General features: G+C 43.7%; 1 protein-coding gene across 4 annotated transcripts in view; it reads left to right on the top strand.

The window, feature by feature from the left end:
• Positions 1-26,709, top strand: part of ATG4A (autophagy related 4A cysteine peptidase) — a 64,165-nt gene extending 37,456 nt beyond the window's left edge. The window contains exons 3-13 of one of the 4 annotated variants that reach the window (XM_060137863.1): positions 1,379-1,450; positions 3,546-3,644; positions 6,030-6,131; positions 6,353-6,425; positions 8,770-8,849; positions 9,558-9,745; positions 9,867-9,945; positions 14,428-14,573; positions 15,997-16,053; positions 17,478-17,586; positions 25,683-26,709. In XM_060137863.1, coding sequence (XP_059993846.1) covers positions 1,379-1,450; positions 3,546-3,644; positions 6,030-6,131; positions 6,353-6,425; positions 8,770-8,849; positions 9,558-9,745; positions 9,867-9,945; positions 14,428-14,573; positions 15,997-16,053; positions 17,478-17,586; positions 25,683-25,753 — 1,076 coding nt within the window. In that variant the 3' untranslated portion in view covers positions 25,754-26,709. The remainder of the gene's footprint in view (positions 1-1,378; positions 1,451-3,545; positions 3,645-6,029; positions 6,132-6,352; positions 6,426-8,769; positions 8,850-9,557; positions 9,746-9,866; positions 9,946-14,427; positions 14,574-15,996; positions 16,054-17,477; positions 17,587-25,682) is intronic. The other 3 variants (XM_060137862.1, XM_060137864.1, XM_060137865.1) reach the window with 3 other exon arrangements.

Here is a 26,709-nt window from a genome sequence, read left to right as displayed (position 1 = left end):
ACCATGTAAGCTACTACTTTCCATGTAGTGTTATCTTGTTGAATACTCATAAGTCTATGAAGTAGGTACGATCACTCTCCCCATTTTACAGATGAGGAAACTGAAGCTTAGAGAGGTTAAGTGACAAGCCCACACAGTTGGTAAGTAGTAGAGTCAGGGTTCAAACCCAGGCAGAATATGGCTCCAGAAGTCTTGCTCTTAACCATTTTGCGTCTGCTTCCCATAATGTGCTAGGCACCGGCAACATGAAGGGGAAGGAAAATCCAGACAGCTCAACTTTCTGATTTGTTCAAAGGAAAGGCAGGAGAGAAAATAGAGACTATTGGATAAAATTGAACTTCCTTTTCTTCTTTTAAAGTGCAATGGCTATAAGTTCTCTATAGAATACAAATATAGATGTGTTGTTGAGAAGGGGGAGAGAGAAGACTAAGAAAGACAGAACCACATCTAAGTACAGATGACATGTGGATGCCAGATTTGTGGCCATCGAAGTAAATTTATGCCATGAAATACAAGAAAGCATGCTTTGGAAAAAAATATACAAAAGCATTTGTGATGTTATACATCCATTTAGATTAAAAATGCCAGTTGCAGTAGGTAGTATTGATAAATTTCTTATACACTTAATTTGCTTAGCAGGGACATCTCCTTCATAGTTAAACATTTGTGTGTACCCCCCCCACATACACACACACACACACACACACACACACACACAGGACCCATCCCTAGTTTTAGATAACAGACAATGGATGCTGATAAGAGATCCAACCAACCGTCATCATTCAGGCAGGGGCTGATTGCCTTGTGAGCAGGTTATCCAGGATCCTTGCTTTTCCTAGTCCTTGTCTTTTGGTCATGTGACCCCAGTGTTAAGTACTTGTTGGGGCTTTGGCTCTCAGTGAGAAGGAGGCAGGAACCACTCAGCATCATTGTACTAGCCAGTAGCTCTGATCAAAACATAGGTGGGGGCTTCCCTGGTGGCACAGTGGTTGAGAGTCCGCCTGCCGATGCGGGGGACACGGGTTCGTGCCCCGGTCCGGGAGGATCCCATATGCTGCGGAGCGGCTGGTCCCGTGAGCCGTGGCTGCTGAGCCTGCGCGTCCGGAGCCTGTGCTCCACAACGGGGGAGGCCACAACAGTGAGAGGCCCGCATACCGCAAACAAACAAACAAACAAACAAAAATACATAGGTGGGAGGAAATGCTGAAATTATTTGGCTAAAATGAGTTTGGGTTGCCTATGAATTTCCCTTAGCCTCATGACAATGGAATTGTCTGGTTATTTGAAATTGAGTTTGCTGCTGGCTCAGAAATCAAAGGCAGATATCTTCAGATGGGATACGGTGATTTAATTTTAATTTCACATTTAATTACAGAAAAATCTAAGCTGTTGTCTGATATAAGTGCTCGTCTGTGGTTTACATACAGAAGGAAATTTTCACCGATTGGTAGGTATATCATTTATTATACTGTGCTTTCTTCTTTGTAGATAGCTTTCCTGAGGTTATCAGTGACATCATGGAAACCTCAGAACTAACAGCTCACTATGGCGAAGAATTTAATGTGGCGGAGTAGTTAAGTCTTATGCTTCATCCAGAAATCTCATTGCCGACGTGCCTCATCGTGTATGGTTCCATGGTGTTAATGTGTAATGCCAGTATACTTTTGAGCCCAACCACCTCCAAGTGTTCAGGCACTTAGAAGTGTTACTTGTTTTAATTCTAAGAGCAAGGCAAAAGTCAAGCTTTTAATTTGGACAGTATCTATTAAATTATAATCCACTGCTTTGTGGAGATATTTGATTATTAAAGTTGGCTGTACCTTGAAGGAAAGAAAATAATTCCTTTGCTTTTTTTTTCCCTGTGAGATGAAAACATCTTGCCACTGGGAGATGAATTATAATGGACTTGCTTGGAACTAATTCTAGTCAGTTAAGAGTACCAGCTGCTGTCTAGAAAAAAGGACAGTTCAATGAGCTAAATGAATAGGATCCCTCCAGAGAAAATTTGTGAAATGTTTGCAAGTAGGGTGACCTCTTCCTAGTCTCGTGGTACTGTAGGAAAGGATCACCAAACTCAAATGGTGGAAGCTATTCTAAGAGGAAACCTGTCTGACTAATTTTGGTCCAGGACTGGACCTAGTAACTGGAGTGAAATAAACCTTTCTGATAAGTGCAAAGAGTGAAGTTCACACAGACATTTTTTTTTTCTTTTTTTTTGCTCTCCACAGGAAGTACCTGAGCAAAATACGCAAAAGAACAATCTTTAGTACCCAGTGATTCTAAACTGTTAAACTTTTTTCTGGGTGAAGAGATCTTTGCAAGATTTGAAAACATTTGCAGTTCAACTCTGACAATGTTTTGGAAGAGATGATCTTTTTTTTTATGTGGGCTTCCTTGCATCTTTTCCATACTAATCTGGCCCATAATCCCACCATTAGCAAGAGCCAAAGGACTCCCCTTCCAGCTCACAAATTGGCTCAACCTTCCCCATCTTGCTGTAGCAACTCTCCTTCAGTCCCCACAACAAAAGGAAAGGAGCGGCCACCTTGGCCCACTTGTCTTACGTGGTTGATGACCCCCTTTACAGTTAGTCTTGTGAGACCATGCTTACAGCATACTTTTCCACTTCCATGTTGGGAAATGAAGCAATGAAAGCAGAATGTCTCTTCCACCATCCAAGTTATCTCATTTCACTGGTACCTTGAAAAAGGATACTGAGCTCACCCTGGCCACGTTTATGGGATTTTTGTTACATCAAGTGTTCTTAAAATGGAACCCGTTGCCTTATTAACTGGCTTTATGCCTTTTAAAAAGGTAGTACATTTCTAATTTATTAGTGGTATTTTTAATTATGACCATACTCATAACACCAAATATTTACATCGTCCTGAGTGGGTTGTAGAACACGTTTAGACTCTCTCTTTTAATTCTTACAATATCCACTAATAGTAGGCAAGGCATGTGCTATTATCCCCAGTCTACAGATGAGACTGGTCTTCTGATGCCTAATCTAGGACTCTTTCCTCTATTTCACATTCTCCCTCTTACTGTTCAGACCTTCATAATGTATATTTAGAACAGTCAAGAGCCTTCCAGATTTCCTTGACCATTTTGATAATCAAGTTTGGTAGCATTTATTCCTTAACTAAGGTAAGATTGCCCTCCCCGAGAAGTGAGTTGTGAAAAGTCAGGTTTGGTCAAGCAGATGATGACATGGCATGGACTAAGTGTTGGTAGTCATACATGTTAGTCATATACCAAAACTGTACACATACCTGGATGTCTCTAGGCAGAAAACATAAGGGGCAGGTTTTGTTCATTTGTTTGTTTTCCTTTGGCCATAGAACCTGTTTTGGTTAACTCAGCATTATCTTTGCAAGTTCCACCCTGTAACAGACCCTGTTTGATGTCTGACTATATCTCGTGCCTCTCTATTCCGAGTATGTGTGCCTGTCTGTCTTGTATGATTCCCAAATATGCTGATGTTTCGGGAAAGGGCAGTTCAAGGATCTCATATTCATTCCCATCCATTTTGCCAACAGGGGGAACGGGCCCTTCGTCAGACGCCGGCTGGGGATGTATGCTACGCTGTGGACAGATGATGCTGGCTCAAGCCCTTATCTGCAGACACTTGGGCAGGGGTGAGTTCAATTTGTTCTGGAAACTGCCTCGGAGACCTCTGCAGTCGCACTTGCTGCTGGTAGTTTAGCACTGGTGCCGAGGGAACAGAGCTGCAGGTCCTGAAGTGCTCTCTGCAAGTCCAAGTAGTGGGGCTGACAAGTTGACAAAACCTCTCGTGAGAAGAAAACAGCCGGCATTTCCTTGTGACTCACCAAGCCGGAGACTTATTTTCCTGGGGCAGATGAACGCTGAGGCAGGTGTATCATTTAGAGTTTCCATCTTCACTATTGTTCGCATGAGTCCTTAAACAGGTCAGATAACAAAGGGAGCAGGAAGAAGGGTGTGGTGGTAAGTCTGTTTTTTGACCTCATTTAAAATATCTGCCTAGTGAAGGATGTCAGTGACCTAAAGGAAGTGCCTAATGAGGGAGATATTTTGGTTTGGGTTCACTGATGATGTCCATTCGATGATGAAGAAATCCTTAAATCAGCTTCCTCAGGAGGCTGCTTCATTAAGAACCTTCCAGTAATCACTGCTGGAACTCTCGAGTCTTGCTTTCTTAAGACATGCGTGTGCTTCCCTGTCGGCATCTGTAGGCTGACCTTGGGTAGATGCCAGTTCAGGCACTTGGGTGAAAGTCTGGTTTGCCTTGGGGATGAGGGAGTGAAAGAACACCTTGGATGAGATTGGGCTGCTGAACTCATTGGCTTTTGCTCCTTGAGATTCAGAGGTACAAAAACGTCGCTCCCTGTCCGGGACTACGCAACCTCACACATCTTCCTGCGGTTCCCAGAGAAGATTGGGGAAGAGGCTGGGGAGAGTTTAGGGCTTCGTGCCTTCTTTTCAGGGTCTAGGATGTCCTGTGCCTGTGTTTCCTGGGTAGTATCATAATTTCTGTTTTACAGATGAGGAAACTGAGGCTCAGGAAGTAAGGTGACTTGCCCTGGGTCAAACAGCAAGAAGGCATCGATTTGGGAATAGAATGCAGGTCTTCTGTCTCCTTGTCCAGTGATTTCTCTACTGTACACATACTTCTTGGAGCAGATTGTTCTTACTGTTTAACTTTCTCATTTATGAAACACTTCAAGATGATTCTTCTGGAAGTGAATTTTGTGGAAAGCAAACTGGGGGAAAAAACCCACAGTCAGCAATCTCAATTGTCTTAATATAAAAGCAAGTAGCAGGAAGAATGTGTAAATAGATCTTGTAGCTAAGATGAATGAGAAGATGTAATTTTATAAAGAAGTATTTTGGAGTGTTTCCTATTCGGTTATTTTACAGTTGAGGTGGGGTGTTCACTTATCACTGTCATCAGTAAATATTTAGTGGTACTTAGAAGCCAGCTAATCAGGGTTTCCCCCAGACTTGGACAGTTTGGTAGCTGATGAAAAACAGTTGGGTGTTCTTCACCCTTTGAAGACTGCTGGATGCGAAGTTTAAAACTTTGGTTTCAGAAATACTAGAAGCGAAGAGAACTAAAGACTCTGGAGATAGTGGCCTTTGGCTTCAAGTAGATTTCAGTTGTGAATTCAAATGCTCTCTAAAACCTCAGGAGAGAAACTTCTGTCTTGGAAGGAAACTAAGTCTCAGAAATCTGTCCCATTAGACAGAGTTCCTAGAGCTGAGGGAATGGGAATACTGCGTCCTGTCCACAGCAGTGACGACGAGAGTTTTTGCAGTTGTCCTCAGTAAGCGATAAGCAGCCCCTATCGGATTTGGGGGGCTGTGCCTGAGGCACAGATGGGATCCCCACAGATGTACTTATTTTAGTTTTGGTCATAAGGAAACCTGGAACACCTGATAACAAAGGTATTTGTTTTTCCAAAACTCATCGTGGCCTTTTTAAAAGGTTGTGTAAAAATGGCAGCATGCATTTAAAAAAAAAAGCTTCCTTAGTTGCAAATTGTGTGTATTCCCCTGGGAATAGGTGTGTGTCAGAAGAGCACTTCCCCCCGTGAGACTCTGTGGGCAATGCTGCCAAAATATACGAACCAAAGCCATTGCTGTCTGTGTGGACATGAGACATAACAGCGTCTGGGTGAGACACGGATATACTGCCAGGTTTTGTGGTGACCTCCTGTTCACTGAGTAGCTGACCAGAAAGGCCTTGTGACACTGTCTTCATGTAATATTTATCCAACTCAAGCTCGTGGGCTAAGTCAATTCCTTGGTCAACTTCTTGTTTTGCTTTTACTTTATACCCAGTGAGTCTTTGAAAGAAATCAGTTTCCAGATGTCTTGGTCATCAACATTAAAGATCCTTAGGAATGTTCTGACCTGATCGCTCCCACCTTCTACATGTAACTCTTTTGTTTTCCTTCTAACCTCGTAGTCCCAGTAAGAGTGCAGAGATAACAAGCAGTTATAAAAATGATTTTAACTCATTTTTTCTTTTTCCTAAAAAGACTGGAACTGGGAGAGACAGAAAGAACAACCCAAAGAATACCAACGAATCCTACAGTGCTTCCTAGATAGAAAAGACTGTTGCTACTCTATCCATCAAATGGGTAAGGTCACATGAGTAGTTTAAAGGCTGTCTCTCTGTTCTGTAGTTCAATTAAGAGGAAAGGAACACTGTATGTGAAATTCAGCTTACATTGCTGTACTTGCTTTTCTTGTTCCGTGCTTTATATGTGGCTCTACTAAGTCATCCCATCTACTTATTTATGCAAAAAATTAGGAGTTGGTGGTTTGCTAACCTGTTTATTATTTTTCCACATAAAAACAGCACAGATGGGTGTAGGAGAAGGGAAATCAATTGGCGAATGGTTTGGACCAAATACAGTTGCACAGGTGTTAAAGTAAGTAAAAGAGTCTGTCATGCGCCTTATTCTACCATCTCCTATGCCTCCTTCCACCAACTCAACATCCCATCAACCCAGCTGTTCCTGCCATCCCACTAAGCCGCCAAACATCTGTACCATTTTGCTCAGATAGTTCTTTGAAATGTATAATGTGTGTGGGCAGCTGTCTTGGTAAATCACAGTTATAGTCATTGGTATCAGTCTATGGGGAGGCCCCTCAGGACTCATTCTGTATCCCACTTGTAGATTGGTGCTCACGTGTTCAGCCGTCAGCCTGAGGGTCACTTTGAAGCCAAAGGGTTTGCACTAAGTGGGGAAGCCTGAGCCAGCCTAGGCAAGACACAGACTCCCACCCTGTATGGTATATAAAAAAAAATTCTTCACTGATTCATTCAACATTTACTGGGTGCCTCTGTTGCCCTAAGTACTGAGTGCACAGAAATAAACTAGGTGTAGTTCTTGCTTCAAGGACCTCACCACCTATTAGAGGAGACAAACCTCAAGGGAGTCTTAGAATCAGTTTGTCATCTCTTAGGAGACTCAAGGTACCCCAGCATGGTACTTTCGCAATTGTCCTGTTAAGTCTCAGAATTCACCTCCCACAGCAAGAGGCGACATGGAGAGGCCAGGACCAATGCTTTGGAAATGAATGGGGTGAGTGGCATCAGCACCTACACCTGCAGGCCACCTCACCTATTGTCACTCTCCTTTCTGACAACCTATCACCAAATGGGAACTCCATGAGGGCAGAGATTGTATTTGCCTCGTTCTCTCCTGTAATATTAGCACAGGAAACTGCCTGGCACATGTAAGTGCTCAATAAATACTTGATGAATGAATGAATGAAAATGGCAGATAGAATCTGGGGCTGGATTTAGGCATCAGCAAATTGAAACCGTCTAGCCTCCTTTGGTAGCTACTTCAATTCCTGGCTCTCTGGCATGTGATGATGGGACCTGCTCCATGCAAAATACAGATGGGGCACTGTTTCAATTATTAGCCAACCTTCAATGAACTGGAATGCTTTGTAAATGTGCTTTTGAGGGGAGTAGTCTGGACTTCCTGGGGACCCAAGTGAAACCTGTGTCTTTGCATTACTCTGCTAACAGTGCAGCCTCTCTGAGACCACTTTCTTACCTTGGTCCGTAGTGGTTTTGGGGGTGTTGTTGATCTGCTGAGTCAGGATCTGGTGGTATTTCGGGAACCACTGTAGGAACCCAGGACAGAAAGTGTAGAAGATTAGAATGGCTGTGCCGAGCCCCAAACCTAGCTTGATATGGTTGGTTTATAAATGACATCCCTCAGAATTTGCTTCTTTCTTCTAAATTTTGAGCTTCCCACAAGAAGCAAATGGAAACATACATTTTTAAAGAACTTAAGTGGGTTCTGAGTCATCGTGATTGTTATTAACAACAGTAGATGATGATGATGTCGTCATTATTATTTTGGGGGAAAGATACTACATTAAATGAAATTAAAATATAATGGTAATTAACCTCTTCTTGGGAGTTACTTTGGTTTGGGAGAGAATGTGTCTTTTGTTTTGTTTTGTTTTGTTTTATCGGCCATTGAGACTGGGCTTTACTGCAGAATTCCAGAGTAGCCAGGGTAAACCTGTCTTCTTCATACTGGCAAGAGGAGAAAGAAATAAGGGAGAGATAGACAAGGTACTTTACTCAGACATCAGATAATCTCTCTTTTAAAGGGGTTTTCTTTCTAGTCTCCTCTGAAGTCATGCACTTCAGCATGCTCTGTCTTCAGCTGTTGACCAGCAAGGCCCAGCACTGAAGCCATCTGCGGCCCAAGTCTCCTGGTACAGCACCCTTACCGCATGTGGGAAGGGACAGAAGAGATCACCTGTCTCTCTCTCTCTCCCCCCCTCCCTGAATTTCCCTAGAACTTATTATTTGTATTATGTATGCTCCTAAACAAATATATATATATGTGTATATTAATAACAGTTTTCTTTTTTTGAAAGAAGGAGTAAGTCAGAATGTCTCTTATTTAAGAAAAGAAAACAAAATCTCTTGGGAAAAGATGCACTGGTAACCTCTCTCTCTCACCCAGTAGGAGTAACATTATTTAGCAAGGCAGCCTTTTGCATTTTGTAAAGCAGGCCTTATGTTTGAGGTGCGGAAACAGTGCCTCTGGCATTCTTAAGGTCCCTGGACATAGAATGTTCCAGAGCTCAGTCAAGGGAGCCAGACCTGACCTGAATCCCAACTTCTCTGTGGCTCAGTGTTCAGTAACTTCAGGAACGCTGGGCATACGTAGGTTGTACTGCTTCCTGCCGAGATGTCCATCTTCCCCAATTGTGACTTCATTGTATGTTGCTTTGCAGAAAACTTGCTTTATTTGATGAATGGAATTCCTTGGCTGTTTATGTTTCAATGGATAACACCGTGGTTATTGAAGATATCAGTGAGTCCTGGGCCAGTTTACATTCTCGGGTGGCTGGGTGATGCGGTTCTTCCTCACCATTCAGAATGTGTGTGGGGCGTGGTGGGAGAGAAAGACAGAAAGCGAAGGAGAAAAAGAGAAAGAAGATACATACACACCCCCATTCCCCCGCCCCACGACCCTCTGGCCTGCCCATCTAGCAGGACAGGGGAGCACCGGGCTCCGGTTAATCATTCCCTGTGCCCCTTCTTCTCTTCCCTTTCAGCTTTCTGAAAGGGAGAAAACAATTAGAGGATCTCTGCTGCCCCTCAGTGAAGCACCAGACCCTTTCCCTGCAGGACCCCCCAAGTGCGGGTAATCCGTTAAACCACTGACAGGTCTTCTGTGGCAGCCCCCCTGTGCTCCCTGCCACGGGGTTAGAGGGACCAACAGATACAGTCCCTGTTTCCAAGGCCCTTGCAGTCTGGTTGAGAAATGAGATTCTCCCAGTGAGCCCATAATATCTGACAAGAGGTAAGTGAGTGTTCAGTTGCCAGAAGGAGGAGAAGTAAGGGCTGGAGGAGTGGCCTGGGCTTCCTGTAGGAGGTCGGGCAGCAGGGCCCCGGTGGCCGGGGGAAGGGCCTTCCAGGCAGCGGCTGTCATGTGAGGTCTCCTTTGGTTTTGCCCTTGGCACATCTCCTAGGGCTGGATGCCCCTTATTTACCCAGCTCTCTTGTCTTCTGTTTCTAGAAAAAATGTGCCACACCCTCCCCTTGAGTGCTGAAACAGCTGCCGAGAGCCCCCCTGAGTCTCTGAATGCTTCGACCCAGAGTAAGGGCCCCTCTGCCTGCTCTCCAGCCTGGAAACCCTTGCTGCTCATTGTGCCCCTCCGCCTGGGCATAAACCAAATCAATCCTGTCTATGTCGACGCCTTCAAAGTAAGTCGCACCTTTCCCCAAGCCGCTTGCTGCCCGCCCATCCCACCGCCATGTGAGCACGGAGATCCGTGAGCAGCAGTCCACACATGAGCTGAGAATCTTGCGTTCTCTTTCCCTCCAGGAGTGTTTTAAGATGCCACAGTCTTTAGGGGCATTAGGAGGAAAACCAAATAACGCCTATTATTTCATAGGATTCTTAGGTAAGAAAAGAGGAATCACAAGTAAGTCATCATGGGCTAGGGGAGGGTGGGCAGAAGGTCTGCACGGGAGACCAGGCAATTCCAGTTTTAGGGGGCCCTCACCTAGCCTGGAGATGCTGTGGCCTCTGGGCAGCTCATCTTGTCTCTGGCCTGGAGAGTAACATTTACCTGTGCCTGACAGAGAGCAGATCCCCCTTCAGTGCCTCTGCTTCATTGCCTCTTGACAAGATGGTTCCGTGGCTGCTTTCCCACTGGACGGCCCCAAGGTCATAGCATTGCTTCAGCACCTGTCTCTCTTTCCTGTGGCGCCCAGGGTGGCAGGGCTTCGCTCCCCTGGCCTTGCCGATACCCCTCTTACTGGGGCTCGGGCGTTCAGGCTAGGAGCCGTCCTCTGGCTTCCTAGGCTCATGCAGCTTGGGTTGCTAGCTTATTGTTCAGAGCCCTGACTCTGGTGAGAATAAGAGGAGGTGAAGACAGAGGTATCCCTTTCCTGATACTGGAGGCTAAGCCTTAAAACGACTAACCTCCTAATGTGGATCCTGATGAGCAGCCCGGCATTACCTGCCTCAGTAGATGCCTCTGGAAACCCAGCCACCTTACTCACTAGCTGTGACCAGAGACATTTAAGGCCCTTGGCGCACGACGGGAGCTAGCCCGGTGCTTCTCAAACTTTAATGTGCACATGGATCACCTTGAGAGCCTATTATAATGTGGGTTCAGCAGTTCTGGGGCGGAGCCTGAGAGCCTGCATTTCTAACTAGGTAGTGCCGGTGCTCCTGGTGCCACACTTTGAGTACCAAGGGCCTAGACACCTGCTTAGCGCCGCAGAGTAAGGGAGTGATGCGGTGAGGGAAGTGGGATACGGGACACCTCTCGCAGGAGTGGGCTTCGAGGAAGCTATGAGCTTAGAGTGCAAGGGAGAGCCAGAGCAGGCGTGGGGAATGGCCTGAGGCACGTGCAGAGGACTGAGTGAGATGGGCTTGGTCACCTCCCCACTCATCTCCTCCTCGGGGTTTCGTGGAGGTGGGGCGGGTGGAAACAGACCCAGCCCTGTATGTGGTCGGTCTCCCACTGGCTGGCTAGCTGTGTGCCAGCAGGAAAAGAGTGTCAGCTCTTTCAGCCTCAAGCTCCCTTTATGGAAGATAGGGCTGACCCCCAGCTCACCATGTTGTCCCCTCACAGGAAAGCACTCAGCAAAAAGAGCCAGCCTGGCCCCAGCGCCTCTGTCCTCTGCTCGCTCTTTCTCTCTTTAAGGTCGGGTTTCTCCACAGTTGCTGGGGCTCTCTCGAATGCTGCCATCTACTGGTCTATCCTAAGAACTACAGCTTGATGGAACATTCGGAAAGTGGAGGCTTTTCTTTTTCTAAGTACAAACCCCAGTATTTAGAGTGTTATAAATTTAGATGTTCTCTGTTTCTAAACTTTTGGGTTCCTGTCAAAGAAAATGTAGCAAAAATATATTTCCTATTGTCCGTGCTTGAGGAAAAGGTGGAAACACTGGAAAATAATTTTGGAGGGATCTCAGTGAATCCTGGGCACACTGGCCTCCTTTATCCCAAGTTACCCAGAGAGAATTTGCCAAGCTGGCATAGCCCTCCTGTTTCCTGAGGCCACTGGGTTGGGGAGACATTGGTGGAGTTGGACTACTTTTGAAAGAGGTGTGGGCAATCCTCAGTTCCCAAGACAGAAGTTTACATAGTGCCCATTTGCCCACTAATGTCCATAAATCCTTTGTTTAACCTTCACTTGAGGCTCCAAACTCCCCTCAACTCCCATTTTCTGACTTACCCCCTTACTGTATTAGGCTCAGGTGGGGAGAGTCTGGATTGGCAGAATGTCTGAAGGGAGGGGACAGATGAGAACTGCCATTTTCTGAACAAGGGACTCTGCAGAGGGTTCTCTCTCAATCTCTCTCCCCCTCTTTCTCTCTCTCTCTCCACGTATAAAAATATATATATTTATATTACTTGTCATTATAATATATTGTTTCCTATGTTATATATAAATATATAATTTATATTATATAATATACAATTATATATTAAAACATATATACATGTATAGAGAGATATAGATGAATATCGATAGTTATGTAGAGATGTATAGCTTTAGACTGATTGATTGATAGAGTTAGCACAACAGCCCTGTGAGGTAGAGATCATTATTTCCATTTATGCCTAGCGGAAGACTTAGAGGGGTTGTTTACTCAAGGTTACTGAGCTCAAAAGTAGCAAAGCCAGGATTCGATCCCAATTTGGCCGTCCCTGCCCACCACACCACATTGCTTCCCGAGTGCCCTCTTGCCCAGTGGGAAGCTGGGAGAAGCTCCTGGTGCACAAGACTATGGCCAGGGTGAGAGACTGGCTGGGAGATTTTTTTCTGCTTAGAATGTTTGTCCCCTGTGCTTTGGTGGAGGGTGCCACCTGGAGATCCGTCGCATGAGCCCAGTGTCTGCAGATGGTGGACCTGCCTGCCACTTCTTCTTGGGCCTCATTAGAGACCTTGATTTAGTCCCCATATCATTTCTAGGACTTTTGTTTGTTTGTTTTTGTGGTACGCGGGCCTCTCACTGCTGTGGCCTCTCCCACTGTGGAGCACAGGCTCCGGACGCGCAGGCTCAGCCGCCATGGCTCATGGGCCCAGCTGCTCCGCGGCAGCGGGATCCTCCCGGACCGGGGAACGAACCCGTGTCCCCTGCATCGGCAGGCGGACTCTCAACCACTGCGCCACCAGGGAAGCCCTCTCTAGGACTTTTTTGATCTACTGTATCTCTTTTAAGCACTCTCAGAAATAGGGCAGCCCACAGAGCTACACACACACACACACACACACACACACACACACACACACACACACACACACACACACACACACACACACACACACACACACACACACACACACACACACACACACACACACACACACACACACACACACACACGGGAAAGGGCCAGAGTCAGAGAGGACACTGCTATTATTCCCAGTACCTTAACTCAAAACTGGCAGAACGCTCGGTCCTAATCCTCCTTTGGAGTCGCATTTTCTCGGGCACAGCTTCCTTCTCCCCTTCCCTTTCTATGGTCTTAGGTAGGCTTTCCTCTAAACATCCTGGTTGTTGCTCTTCATTGAGCCTTGAGGCTTTTTTGCTATAACTGGTCTCACCTGCCTGTGGTCTGGGGGAATATGTGCCTTGACTTTCCTAAAGCAAGCCATATGGGGGCATTGATTTCCATATGCTCTTAAACATGTATTTGTAGGAAACTCCTTTTGAGTCTCAGCAAGGTACATCTATGACTACCTTGCGTTTGTATCGTGTTTTAAGCAGTTCACAGAGGTGAGATCTTCTCATTCTGATAATACCCTGTGAGGTAACTGGAACAGACCCAGTGACCCCAGTTTAAAAGCAAGAAAATTAAGACAGAGTGAAGTGGTTTGTCCTAGGTCTGCGACAGAGATAAGTTAAACTTGGCATCAGACATCAGAAACACTCTTTGCCAACAGAAGCACTTAGATGTACGCAGAAGAATCCTGGGTGCCATTCCAGAGAGTGTCTTCGGGGTGTCCCTTCCCACCCCATCCTCCTGCCTCAGGCAGATCTCTCTCTTTGCTTGCTTAACCCAGTCTAGAACACAGAGGCCCAGATGGTTCTCAGGCCTGGACAGCGAGGTTGGGGTGACCCCTTAGGTACGTCAGCCTACTCGGTGTGCTGCTGATGAGCGTTAGAGGGACTCTCAACCCTTTGAACATTAGATAAAAGTAGAGATTTTATTATCCCATACTCCCCCCAGATCATTATTGGGCTAGACTTTTTCAATTTAATGAAGCAGCATTTTTCTCCAATTTGTAACGGTCGACCAATCTCAAAGTGAGTTTTCCCAGCAAGGCGTATGTGTACTGATATTACTGTGACCAAGGCAGTGCTTTCTGACAGGAATTACTGACTTGCTAACAATGACTAACTTGCTAGAGCATCAAGACCAGAAGTCAGCTCCCTGGTGTCTCACCCATGGCAGAGTCAGCATTCCCATTTCCTTTGGAGGCCAAGGCCTTTTTCCTTCCCAGATGTGCTCTTTGACCATAGGTCTAAGAACCAATGGTCTAGAGCAAGAGGCTTTCCAGTGTTGAAAGGGTCAGGAAGCTCCCTGATGGCACCTGGACTCATGGCTACTGCTGCTCACCGAGCCCGCCATGTCATCTGTGGTCGCTCATTCCCCCCTTTCCCCAAACCTGTGCCTTTCCACTTTTGGACTTGGGCTTTGAGGAGATATAAATGCTAGGGCAAGTCTTCGCATTGAATGATTGGCTTTGGGCGTGGGTGGCTTCCTTCAAGCATGGTCACCCTCCTTCAGGCTTTCTGTCATCTCATTCTCATTGTCACCAAGGGAGGGGTTAGGACAACCAGAGCGCCTCATCCCAAGGACAGCAGTGTGGCCAGGGCCGGTGGTTCTTCGAAGGTTAAGCATGTCTCATTCAAAACAGGTGATGAGCTCATTTTCCTGGACCCTCACACAACCCAGACCTTTGTTGACACTGAGGAGAACGGGACGGTTGACGACCAGACTTTCCATTGTCTGCAACCTCCACAGCGAATGAACATCCTGAACTTGGATCCTTCCGTAGCATTGGTGGGTATCTGAAGGTTGGGTGGCCCAAGAGACACAATGCTGCCCTATCACAGTTTGGCTCCCTGGAAGTTATCCAGGTTGTTAGGTAGGGCGGCAAAAGAATGTTCGCTCCCCACCCCCACGAGAGGTAGTGTCGTGTGGTGTAGTGGGGAAGGAATGGGCCCTGAAGCCGAGTTAGGATCGAAGCTGCTTACCAGCCATGGACTTAGGGGGAGTCCCTTAACTTTTCTGAGCTTCGGCCTTCTCATCTCTCCAGTGGGCAAATCGGTAGTTCCTTCCTTGCATGGCTGTATGAGTACACTATGTGTAAGGCACATGGCACAGTGCCTGGCGTGTTGTAAGCATTCTAGAAATGTTAGTCACGACCAGTGTTACCATCTTTCCCCCTTTTCCTTCTTGCCCTCTAAATATTGCTATCCGGGCACCGGGAATAAGGTGAGACATAGGGAAGGAGGGATAAGGAGGCAAGACCTCCTGGGTGGACAATGTCCATTCCTCTGGGCACACAATCCAGGAAGTTGCAGGCTTTCCCCCGCTGGAAATATGACTGCCGTCCACACATGGAAGGGACAGCTGCCTGGGAAGTAGCCAGTTGTTCTGAGGCCTGTCTGCGTCCTCTCTACCAGTTTAACCCGATTGTTGGAGGGCCAGTGATGGAGAGCTGACAGAGTCCTCCTCTTGTTTTGGACCATTCTTTTAGTGCTGTAGGATGGTTCTGAGGATGGGGAAGGAGGCTGATGGTTCTCTTTACTCCTTTTTTTTTTTTTTTTTTTTACCACCAGGGACGTCCCTGACTTTTTTTTTTGAATTTTATTTGATTTGATTTTTTATACAGCGGGTTCTCATTAGTTATCCATTTTGTACACATTAGTGTATATATATATCAATGCCAATCTCCCAATTCATCACACCACCACCTCTTTATTCTAAAAGATAATTTCCTTAAGGTCAAAGCCACCTTGTTAAGTAATGCCTCTAGCTAAAAGTACTATTTGGCTTTTGTTTGCTGGTTTTAATGGGTCGTTTTTTATACGTAGGTATATTTGTGCACTGAATGTAATGGAAGTAACCCTGTGCTTTGGAGATTGTTTTTCAAGTTACTGTATCTCACCGTGTGAAGGGAGAGGATCAGGGAGGGAAAGGGACAGGGTAAAAGGGAAAGGGACAGAATAAGAGAAAGAGGCAGAGAGAGAGAGAAAATATGAAGATGAATGAGCAGATGTGTGTGTCCAAGTGAGGCACTGATCTAGGAGAGAGATAAGCTCAGACACTCTTCCTCCTTGTTGCTGGGAGGACACATCCAAAGGAAGTGGCCCACATCCTACTTCACAACTCCGGGCCAACGGCTCCATCTTGCAATACAAAGGGCCTGCCTGGGTGCCCCTGACCAGTTCTAAGTTGTCTTCTTTTGCTTTCCCCCAAGGGATTTTTCTGCAAAGAAGAAAAAGACTTTGATAGCTGGTGTAGCCTTGTTCAGAAGGTAAAGATGTATGTTTTTCTTAGTCTTAAAAAACAAGTGTTATTCAATATAATTCCTTTTCAAGACGGTTTTTCATAATAACATAAATCCAGCCTGATATGACTTTATTGCAAAAGAAAGAAACTAGGATGTGGGGAATTGTACATAACTTTGGGGAAACTAAAGGAAAACTTTGGTTTGCAATATGCTTAGTGTGTCAGGTGAGCGATATTTTTAACTACTGAATGTTCCATCTCATTGAGCCCGTGAGTCAATGAAATATTCAACTAATATTCTACCATTTTAACTTAAAAATGCCAATTTCATATAGCTCAGCCTAAATTCTTCCTTACTCTGTTTGTAACACTGAGATGGTTGAAGAAGCCAAACTACTTTTCTATTTGTTTCGTGTCCATTTACAGTTTAATGTGTTCCATTATGGTTTAAGGGGCTTGCCTTTCTATTAACTGTCTTATTTATATAAAATATAGGCACACTGCCACTTAAAGCAAACACAGTTTGCAGAAATCTGTGTAAATACGAAAGCAAGTTATTCTTTCTTTTTGGCATTTTATGTCAGAGGGTATTTATCATTTTGCTGGCTCACAACTTTTGTATCTGCCTCCCTCATCCTTTGCTTCTAACACATGCCAATTATGTGGAAGATATTGATCAACTCTTATTGAAAGAATGAGGGGAAATCATAGGGAGTAGTTTAAAGAGCCCTGGATGGGGTGGCAGGAGACATCATGTTCTCTTATCTGCAAAACAGAGGGGTTGGAGAGATGGGATCTCAGAGCCTCTTGTAAGTGTAAGGAGGGAAGATTTTTCTTTGCAGGTGAACAAATAATTAACACTAAAGTCCCCAGCTGAATCTGAAACCGCAGTTAATAATTGGCTGAGACATAATGGAGAATTATTTTCTAAAGGCATTACTTACATTTCAGAATGCCGCAAAACTGTATATCACATTTAACGTTAGAAAGAAAATTTTCTGATAAGACTATGCTATTTAAATTAGGACATATATCATACGTCTTGGATTGAAACTGAAACCATGCCAATATGTACCAATAGTCTTTGGGGGCAGATTTAACTTGACTAACCAACATTTCTTTGGAGCCAACACTTCAGGAACATCTCACCCCTAAATTGAGTTGGTCCCATGCAACTGGCGTAAGACCTCATGATGGAGCATGGGCAGTGAGTACTGGCCTTCCATCAGATCCTCCCTCCAGCGTCCTTCCTTCCTGGCCAACAGTATCTAGAATTGAAGAGAGCTGGGTCTTCAGACGGGTCAAGTAGAGGATGGGTGTATTTGCTAAGCCTTTGCTTTCACCTTTCAACAGCCAGGCCACTCTCTTAGGGTTTGGAGTCATATACTGCCAACTGGGCAGGTATGTAGTGACTCTGCAGTGTTTACAACTGTTTCTATGTCTCCTCAGGAAATTCTAAAGGAAAATTTAAGGATGTTTGAATTAGTTCAGAAACATCCATCACACTGGCCTCCCTTTGTTCCTCCAGCCAAGCCAGAAGTGACAACCACGGGGGCAGGTAAGCTGTCGTTCAGAAGCTCTCTGGCCAGCAGACCCATGGATAGCAGTTGCTTTTTGTTTTTTGTTTTTTGTTTTTTGTTTTGCTGTACTCGGGCCTCTCACTGTTGTGGCCTCTCCGGTTGCGGAGCACAGGCTCCGGACGCGCAGGCTCAGTGGCCACGGCTCATGGGCCTAGCCGCTCCGCAGCATGTGGGATCTTCCCGGACCGGGGCACGAACGCGTGTCCCCTGCATCGGCAGGCGGACTCTCAACCACTGTGCCACCAGGGAAGGCCTAGCAGTTGTTTTATGAGACAGAAGGAATTGTGCGTCATGTTTTCCGTGGAAATGAAAAATTTCTACTCAGCTGCACTGATCAAGGAATGGTGCTTCTTCTGATGAACTAATATTTGCCAATTTCAAAGAATGATAATAAAAAAAAATGAGCTCCGTGTAAAAGTTCCATACAAAATCAAAATGACTAGAATTTCTTTTTTTCATGGTCTGGTTCAGAAGACAAATCAGAGGCCATGGGTAATTCAAAAGGTACCTTGAAGGTCTTACAGAGCCTCAACTTCATCACTTTGAATAGGACTGTGTAACAAGTCCAGTTAGTTTGATTCTTTTTTTTTTAATTGAAGTATAGTTGATTTACAGTGTTGTGTTAGTTTCAGATGTACAGTAAGAGATTCAGTTATATATGTACTTTTTCAGTTTCTTTTCCATTATAGGTTATTATAAGATATTAAATATAGTTCCCTGTGCTATATAGTAGGTCCTTGTTTATCTATTTTATATATAGTAGTATGTATCTGTTAACCCCAAACTCCTAATTTATCCCTCCCCGCCCCTTTCCTTTTGGTAACCATAAATTTGTTTTCTATGTCTGTGAGTCTGTTTCTGTTTTGTAAATAAGTTCATTTGTATAATTTTTTTAGATTCCACATATAAGTGATATCATATGGTATTTACCTTTCTCTGACTTACCTCACTTAGTGTGATAATCTCTAGGTCCATCCATGTTGCTGCAAATGGCATTATTTCATTATTTTTTATGGCTGAGTAATATTCAGTTGTGTGTGTGTGTGTGTGTGTGTGTGTGTGTGTGTGTGTATGTGTGTGTGTATCTCACATCTTCTTTACCCATTCACCTGTAGATGGGCATTTAGGGCATTTTGCTTCCATGTCTTGGCTATTGTGAATAGTGCTGCCATGAACATTGGGGTACATGTATCTTTTCAAATTAGAGTTTTTGTCTTTTCGGGATATATGCCCAGGAGTGGAATTGCTGGGTCATGTGGTAGTTCTATTTTAGTTTTTTAAGGAGCCCCCATACTGTTCTCCATAGTGGCCACACCAATTTCCATTCCCAGCAACAGTGTAAGAGGGTTCCCTTTTCTCCACACCCTCTCCAGCATTTATTATTCGTAGACTTTTTGATGATGCCCATTCTAACTGGTGTGAGGTGATACATCATTGTAGTTTTGATTTGCATTTCTCTAATAATTAGTGATGTTGAGCATCTTTTCATGGGCCTGTTGGCCATTTGTATGTCTTCTTTGGAGAAATGTCTATATAGGTCTTCTGCCTATTTTTTGATTGGGTTGTTTGTTTTTTTGCTATTGAGCTGTATGAGCTGTTTGTGTATTTGAAAATTAATCCCTTGTCAGTCACATCATTTGCAAATATTTTCTCCCAGTCCATAGGCTGTCTTTTCATTTTTTAAAATGATTTCCTTTGCTGTGCAAATGTTTTCAAGTTTAATTAGGGCCCATTTGTTTATTTTTGCTTTTGTTTCCATTACTCTAGTAGACGGATCCAAAAAAATATTGCTGCAATTTATGTCAAGGAGTGATCTGCCAATGTTTTCTGCTGGGAGTTTTATAGTATCTGGTCTTACATTTAGGTCTTTAATCCATTTTGAGTTTATTTTTGGATATGGTGTTAGAGAATATTCTGATTTCATTCTTTTACATGTAGCTGTCCAATTTTCCCAATGCCATTTATTGAAGAGACTGTCTTTTCTCCACTGTATATTCTTGCCTGCTTTGTCGTAGATTAATTGATAATAAGTGCATGGGTTTATTTCTGGGCTTTCTATCCTGTTCCATTGATCTATGCATCTGTTTTTGTGCCAGTACCATGCTGTTTTGATGACTGTAGCTTTGTAGTATAGTCTGAAGTCAGGAAGCCTGATTCCTCCAGATTTGTTTTTCTTTCTCAAGATGGCTTTGGCTATTTGTAGTCTTTTGTGTTTCCATACAAATTGTAAAAATGTTTGTTCTAGTTTTGTGAAAAATGCCATTGGTAATTTGATAGGGATTGCATTGAATCTGTAGATTGCCTTGGGTAGTATGGTCTCTTTAGCAATATTAATTCTTCCAATCCAAGAACATGGCATATCTTTCCATCTGTTTGTGTCATCTTCAGTTTCTTTCATCAGTGTCTTATAGTTTTTGGAGTACAGGTCTTTTGCCTCCTTAGGTAGGTTGATTCCTAGGTATTTTATTCTTTTTGATGTGATAGTAAGTGGGATTGTTTCCTTAATTTCTCTTTCTGATAGTTCATTGTTAGTGTATAGAAATGCAACAGATTTCTGTATATTAATCTTGTGCCCTGCAACTTCATTGATGAGCTTTAGTAGTTTTCTGGTGGCATCTTTAGGATTTTCTATGTATAGTATCGTGTCATCTGCAAGCAGTGACCGTTTTACTTCTTTCTTTCCAATTTGGATTCCTTTTATTTCTTTTTCTTCTCTGATTGCTGTGGCTTGGATTGCCAAAACTATGTTGAGTAGAAGTGGTGAGAGTGGACATCCTTGTCTTGTTCCTGATATTAGAGGGAATGCTTTCAGCTTCTTACTGTTGAGTAAGATGTTTAGCTGTGAGTTTGTCATATATGGGCTTTATTATGTTAAGGTATGTTTCTTCTATGCCCACTTTCTGGAGAGTTTTTATCATAAATTGATGTTGACTTTAATCAAAAGCTTTTTCTGTATCTATTGAGATGATCGTATGGTTTTTATTCTTCAATTTGTTAATGTGGTGTATCACATTGATTTGAAGATATTGAAAAATCCTTGCATCCCTGGGATAAATCCCACTTGATCATGGTGTGTGATCCTTATAATATATTGTTGGAGTCAGTTTTTTGTTGGAGTCAGTTTTTAGAATTTTGTTGAGGATTTTTGCATCTATGTTCATCAGTGATATTGGCCTGTAATTTTCTTATTTTTTGAGATATCTTTGTTCTGTTTTGGTATCTGGGTGATAGTGGCCTCATGGAATGAGTTTGGAAGTGTTCCTTCCTCTGCACTTTTTTGGAATAGTTTGAGAAGGATAGCTGTTAACTCTTGTCTAAATGTTTGGTAGAATTCATCTGTGATGCCATCTGGTCCTGGTCTTTTGTTTGTGGGGAGTTTTTAAATTACTGATTCAATTTCAGTACTGGTAATTGGTCTGTTCATAGTTTCTATTTCTTCCTGGTTCAGTCTTGGGAGATAGTACCTTTCTAAGAATTTTTCCATTTCTTCTAGGCTGTTCATTTTATTGCCGTATAGTTGCTCATAGTAGTTTCTTATGATCCTTCGTATTTCTGTGGTGTTGGTTTTAGCTTCTCTTTTTTCACTTCTGATTTTATTGATTTGGGCCCTCTCCCTTTTTTTCTTGATGAGTTTGGCTAAAGGTTTATCAATTTTGTTTTTCAAAGAACCAGCTCTTCATTTCATTTATTTCTATTGTTTTTTTAGTCTCTATTTTATTTCTGCTCTGACCTTAATGATTTCTTTCCTTCTACTAACTTGGGGTTTTGTTTGTTCTTCTTTCTCTAACCTGTTTTAGGTGTCAGGTTATGTTGTTTGAGATTTTTCTTGTTTCCTGAGGTAAGCGTCTATCACTATAAACTTCCTTCTTAGAACTGCTTTTGCTGCGTCCCATAGGTTTTGGATCATCATGTTTTCATTTTCATTTGTCTCTAGGTATATTTTAATTTCATCTTTGATTTCTTCAGTGATCCATTGGTTGTTTAGTAGCATATTGTTTAGCCTCCACATGTTTGTGTTTTTTGCAGTTTTTTTTTGTAGTTGATTCCTAATCTCATAGTGTTGTGGTTAGAAAAGATGCTTGATATGACTTCAGTTTTCTTAAATTTACCAAGGCTTGTTTTATGGCCTGGCATGTAATCTATCCTGGAGAATGTTCCATGTGCATTTGAAAATAATGTGTATTCTGCTTTCAGATGGAATGCTCTACAAGTATCAAGTTCATTTAGTCTAATGTGTTATTTAAGACCTGTGTTTACTTATTGATATTCTGTCTGGATGATCCATCCATTGATGTGAGTGGGGTGTTAAAGTCCCCTACTATTATTGTGCTACTGTCAATTTCTCCTTTTATATCTGTTAATATTTACCTTGTATATTGAGGTGCTCCTATGTTGGGTGCATATATATTTACAATTGTTATATCCTCTTCTTGGATTGATCCCTTGATCATTATGTGGTGTCCTTCTTTGTCTCCTGTAACAGTCTTTATTTTAAAGTCTATTTTGTCTGATATGAGTATTGCTACTTTGGCTTTCTTTTGATTTCCATTTGTGTGGAATACCTTTTTCTATCCCCTTACCTTCAGTCTGTATGTGTCTCTAGATCTGAAGTGAGTCTCTTGTAGGCAGCATATATACAGGTCTTGTTTTTGTATCCATTCAGCCAGTCTGTGTCTTTTGGTTAGAGCATTTAATCCATTTACGTTTAAGGTAATTATAGATATGTATGTTCTTATTGCCATTTTGTTAATTGTTTTGGATTTGTTTTTGTAGGTCTTTTATTCCCTTTTCTTCTTTTGTTCTCTTCTCTTGTGATTTGATAACTACCTTTAGTGTTATGTTTGGATTCCTTTTTCTTTTTTGTGTGTATATCTATTATAGGTTTTTGGTTTGCAGTTACTATGAGGTTTTTGTATAACAGTCTCTATATAAATGTGATTGCTTAAGTTGCTGATCTCTTAATTTCAAGTGCATTTTAAATACCCTGTATTTGTACTCTCCTCTGCTCACGATTACAGTTTTTGATATCATATTTTACATCTGATTGTTTTCTGTATCCTTTAACTGCTTATTGTGGATACAGGTGACTTTACAAGTTTTGTCTTTTAACCTCCCTACTAGTTTTGTCTGTATATGATATACTACCTTTATTTGTCTTTACTGGTGAGCTTTTTCATTTTATAATTTTGTTTCTGGTTGTGGCCTTTTCTTTTTCACCCAGAGAAGTTCCTTTAATATTTGTTGTAAAGCTGATTTGGTGGTGCTGAATTCGTTTAGCTTTTGCTTGTCTGTAAAGCTTTTGATTTCTCTTAAGGAGAGCCTTGCTGGGTAGAGTATTCTTGGTTGTAGGTTTTTCTTTTTCATCACTTTAAATATACTGTGTCACTCCCTTCTGGCCTGCAGAGTTTCTGCTGAAAAATCAGCTGATAGCCTTATGGGAGTTCCCTTGTATATTATTTGTTGCTTTTCTCTTGCTGCTTTTAGTATTCTCTCTTTATCTTTAATTTTTGTAAGCTTGATTACAGTGTGTCTTGGTGTGTTTCTCTTTGCGTTCATCCTATATGGGACTCTCTGTGCTTCTTGGACTTGGGTGCCTGTTTCCTTTCCCAGGTTAGGGAAGTTTTTAGCTATTATCTCTTCAAATATTTTCTCAGGCCCTTTGTCTCTCTCTTCTCCTTCTGGGACCCCTATAATGCAAATATTAGTGCACTTGGTGTTGTCCCAGAGATCTCTTAAACTGTCTTCATTTCTTTTCATTCTTTTTCTCTTTTTTCTGTTCAGCTGCAGTGGTTTCCATTACTCTGTCTTCCTGCACACTGGTGCATTCTTCTGTATCATTTGGTCTACTATTGATTCCTTCTAGTGTATTTTTCATTTCGGTTATTGTACTCTCCATCTCTGTTTGGTTGTTCTTTGTATTTTCTCTTTGTTAAAAACTAGCTTCTCATTCTGTGCATCCATTCTCCTCCCGAGTTCTTTGATCATCTTTACGACCATTACTCTGAACTCTTTCTTGGGTAGATTGCCTATCTCCACTTCACTTCGTTCTTTTTCTGGGGTTTTATCTTGTTCCTTTGTCTGGAACCTATTCCTCTGCCGCCTCATTTTGTCTAAGTTGCTATCTGTATTTTTATGTCTGTGGTAGGTTAGTTACGTTTCTCAACCTTGGAGAAGTGGCCCTCTGTAGGAGGCATCCTATGTGTTCCAGCAGTGCACTCCTCTCTTGTCACCCAAGCTATATGCTCTAGGTGTTCCCCCTAAGAGGGCTGTTTGGTTCCTTCTGTTGTGGCGGGCTGACTATGTGGGTGGTCTGCTAGGCTTAGTTGGCTTCTAGTCTGGTTGGTTGCCAGGCCCTGCCTTGTGCAGATGCTGCTGGTTGCTATTTAGTGGGGCCTGGTCACGAGGTGGCTGGTTGTGGAATCCAAGGGGGCCCTGGAGCTAGTGCTGGCTCGCTGGTGGCCGGAGTCAGGGTCCCGAAGCCTCTGGGGCTGTTGCCCAACTACTGGCAGGGGTTAGTGCTGGATTACTGGCAGGCAGAGCTGCTTCCTGGAGTGTGGCTCCTGGGCCCAGGGATCCCAGAGCTCATTTCAGATCACTGGTAAGGGGGGGCTGGTTTCTGATACAGTTGGGTATGGGGTCTTGGGTGTCCCTGAGGTTGCAGTGGCCTGCTAGTTGGCAGGGTCAGGGGCCAGCTGGTCCCAGGATAGGGTCTCTGGCCTGTGTTGTGGGATTGTAGTTTTCTTGCTTCTGGTGTCTGCCCCCTGGTGGGTGAGCCTGCTTTAGAGTCTTGTTCAGGATTCCTTGTGGGAGGGGCCAGGGCCTGCCCACTGGTGCGTGGAGCTGGGTCTTGGCCCTCAGATGGGCAGGGCCATGTCTAGGGGCTTGTCTGGAGGCCGTGGGTCAGGACTTCTTTAGGCAGCCTGTCTGCTGATGGGTGGGGCTGTGTCTCTGCCCAATTGGTTGTTTGGCCTGAGGTGTCCCAGCACTGGAGCCTATAGGCTGTCGGGTGGGGCCAGGTCTTGGCACTAATGATCCAACATGTCAGCCACCAGGAGTGTTCATGTAGTTGAATGTTCCCCAGTATGTCTGCCACCAGGGTGTATGTCCCCTGGGTGAGCTTCAGCCACCCCACCCCACCCCACCCCCCCGCCTCTCCAGGAGAGTCTCCAGGCCCAGCAGATAGGTCTGGCCTAGGCTCCTATCAAATCACTGCTTTTGTCCTGGGTCCCAGTGCACATGAGATTTTTGTGTGTGCCCTTTAAGAGTGTAGTCTGTATTTCCCCCAGTCCTGTGGGGTTCCTGCAGTAAAGCCCCACTGGCCTTCAAAGCCAACTGCTCTGGGGGCTCCTCCCCCCAGTGCCAGACCCCCAGGCTGGGGAGCCTGATGTGGGGCTCAGAACTCTCACTCCTGTGGGAGAACTTCTGTGATATAATTATTCTCCAGTTTGTGGGTCGCCCACCCTGGGGGTATGGGATTTGATTATATCGCGAGTCTGCCCCTCCTACCCGTCATGTTGTGGATCCTTCTTTATGACTTTAGTTGTAGAAGATCATTTCTGGTAGGTTCCAGTCTTTTTCATCAATGGTTATTCTGCAGATAGTTGTTATTTTGGTGTGCTCATGAGAGCAGATGAGCTCAGGGTCTTTCTACTCCCACATCTTGGCCCTTAAACCTATTTTGATTCTTTATAGAGAATTGCTAATACTCAGCAGTGGTCCCACCTATAAGTCTCCTCTACACAAACTTTTCTGTAGCAAAGCAATTAAAAATGCATGGTCTTGGGGCTTCCCTGGTGGCGCAGTGGTTGAGAGTCCGCCTGCCGATGCAGGGGACACGGGTTCGTGTCCCGGTCTGGGAGGATCCCACATGCCGTGGAGCGGCTGGGCCCATGAGCCATGGCCGCTGAGCCTGCGCGTCGGAGCCTGTGCTCCGCAACGAGAGAGGCCACAACAGTGAGAGGCCCGCATAACGCAAAAGAAAAAAAAAATGCATGGTCTTAACTACTGAGTAACTTATTGACCGCTTGAGACAAAGTGTCAAGCTCTTTTCTTCCTCTTTTCTGTATTGTGATAGAATTCATCGACTCTACTGAACAACTAGAGGAGTTTGACCTGGAGGAAGATTTCGAGATTCTGAGCATATAGAATAGTGGGAACTCACCTTGGAGATCTGTCTTCCATCTGGCACCAGAAGAACATGAATTCATCACAAAAAACTTTTCTAGTCAGCAAGTGCCTGATATGCCAACAACATACAAACTTGATAGCAATCATGACTGAGCCAATCACCTTTTCTCAGAAAAAAACACACAAGTGAACAATATACCCCTTCCCCAGAAAGAACTAAAACAATCATGGAATCTAGGAGCAGAAAGATTAGGAGTCGTCTCTTGCACTTCCCAGCTTCTTACATGGCCACAGCGAATCTTCAGCTACTGAAATGAGGAGGTGGATGTCTGGAAGATAGACAGCAACTCCCACCTTGCTTCCAGCACCAGCAGATGAGAGATGGTTACCCTGTGCTTCTTCACCCTTTCAGGTTAGACCTCTCTGGGCTAAATACTAAGAAGCAACCTGTTCTCTTGCTCTAATAATAAAGTGATAATCGTATCAGGGAAAAAAAGTTCTTGTTAAATTATTTGAACATGTGTTTAAATAATTATAATTGATCTCAAAAAGTGTGTCAAAGACATTACATCAAATGTATACTTATTGATCTCCTTCCCATTTGCGAGAACCTTAACTATTTGATGCGTCACTGTCCCCATCTTTACTGATACTTTTGTCAGATGGTCACCCTGTCCTTAAATCATTATCATTTAAATCAGGGGTCTGCAGACTTTTTCTGTCAAGGGTCAGATAGGAAACGTTTTAGGCTCTGAAGACCACATAGTGTCTGTCACAGCTCCTCATCTCTGCTGGTGAAACCCCAAGACAGCCATAGACAATGTGCATGCACATGAGCCTGGCCGTAATCCAATAAAACTTTATTTACAAAAACAGGCAGAGGGCTGGATTTAGCCCACAGCCTGTAGTTTGCTAATCACTGACTTAAATTGTTGATTTTTGTTTGGGAAATTAAAAATTGTGTTTGAATTTGA

The sequence above is a fragment of the Lagenorhynchus albirostris genome, chromosome X (genome assembly GCF_949774975.1).
Source record: "Lagenorhynchus albirostris chromosome X, mLagAlb1.1, whole genome shotgun sequence".
NCBI classification, from domain to species: domain Eukaryota; kingdom Metazoa; phylum Chordata; class Mammalia; order Artiodactyla; family Delphinidae; genus Lagenorhynchus; species Lagenorhynchus albirostris.
This window is presented reverse-complemented; position numbering and strand designations above follow the sequence as displayed.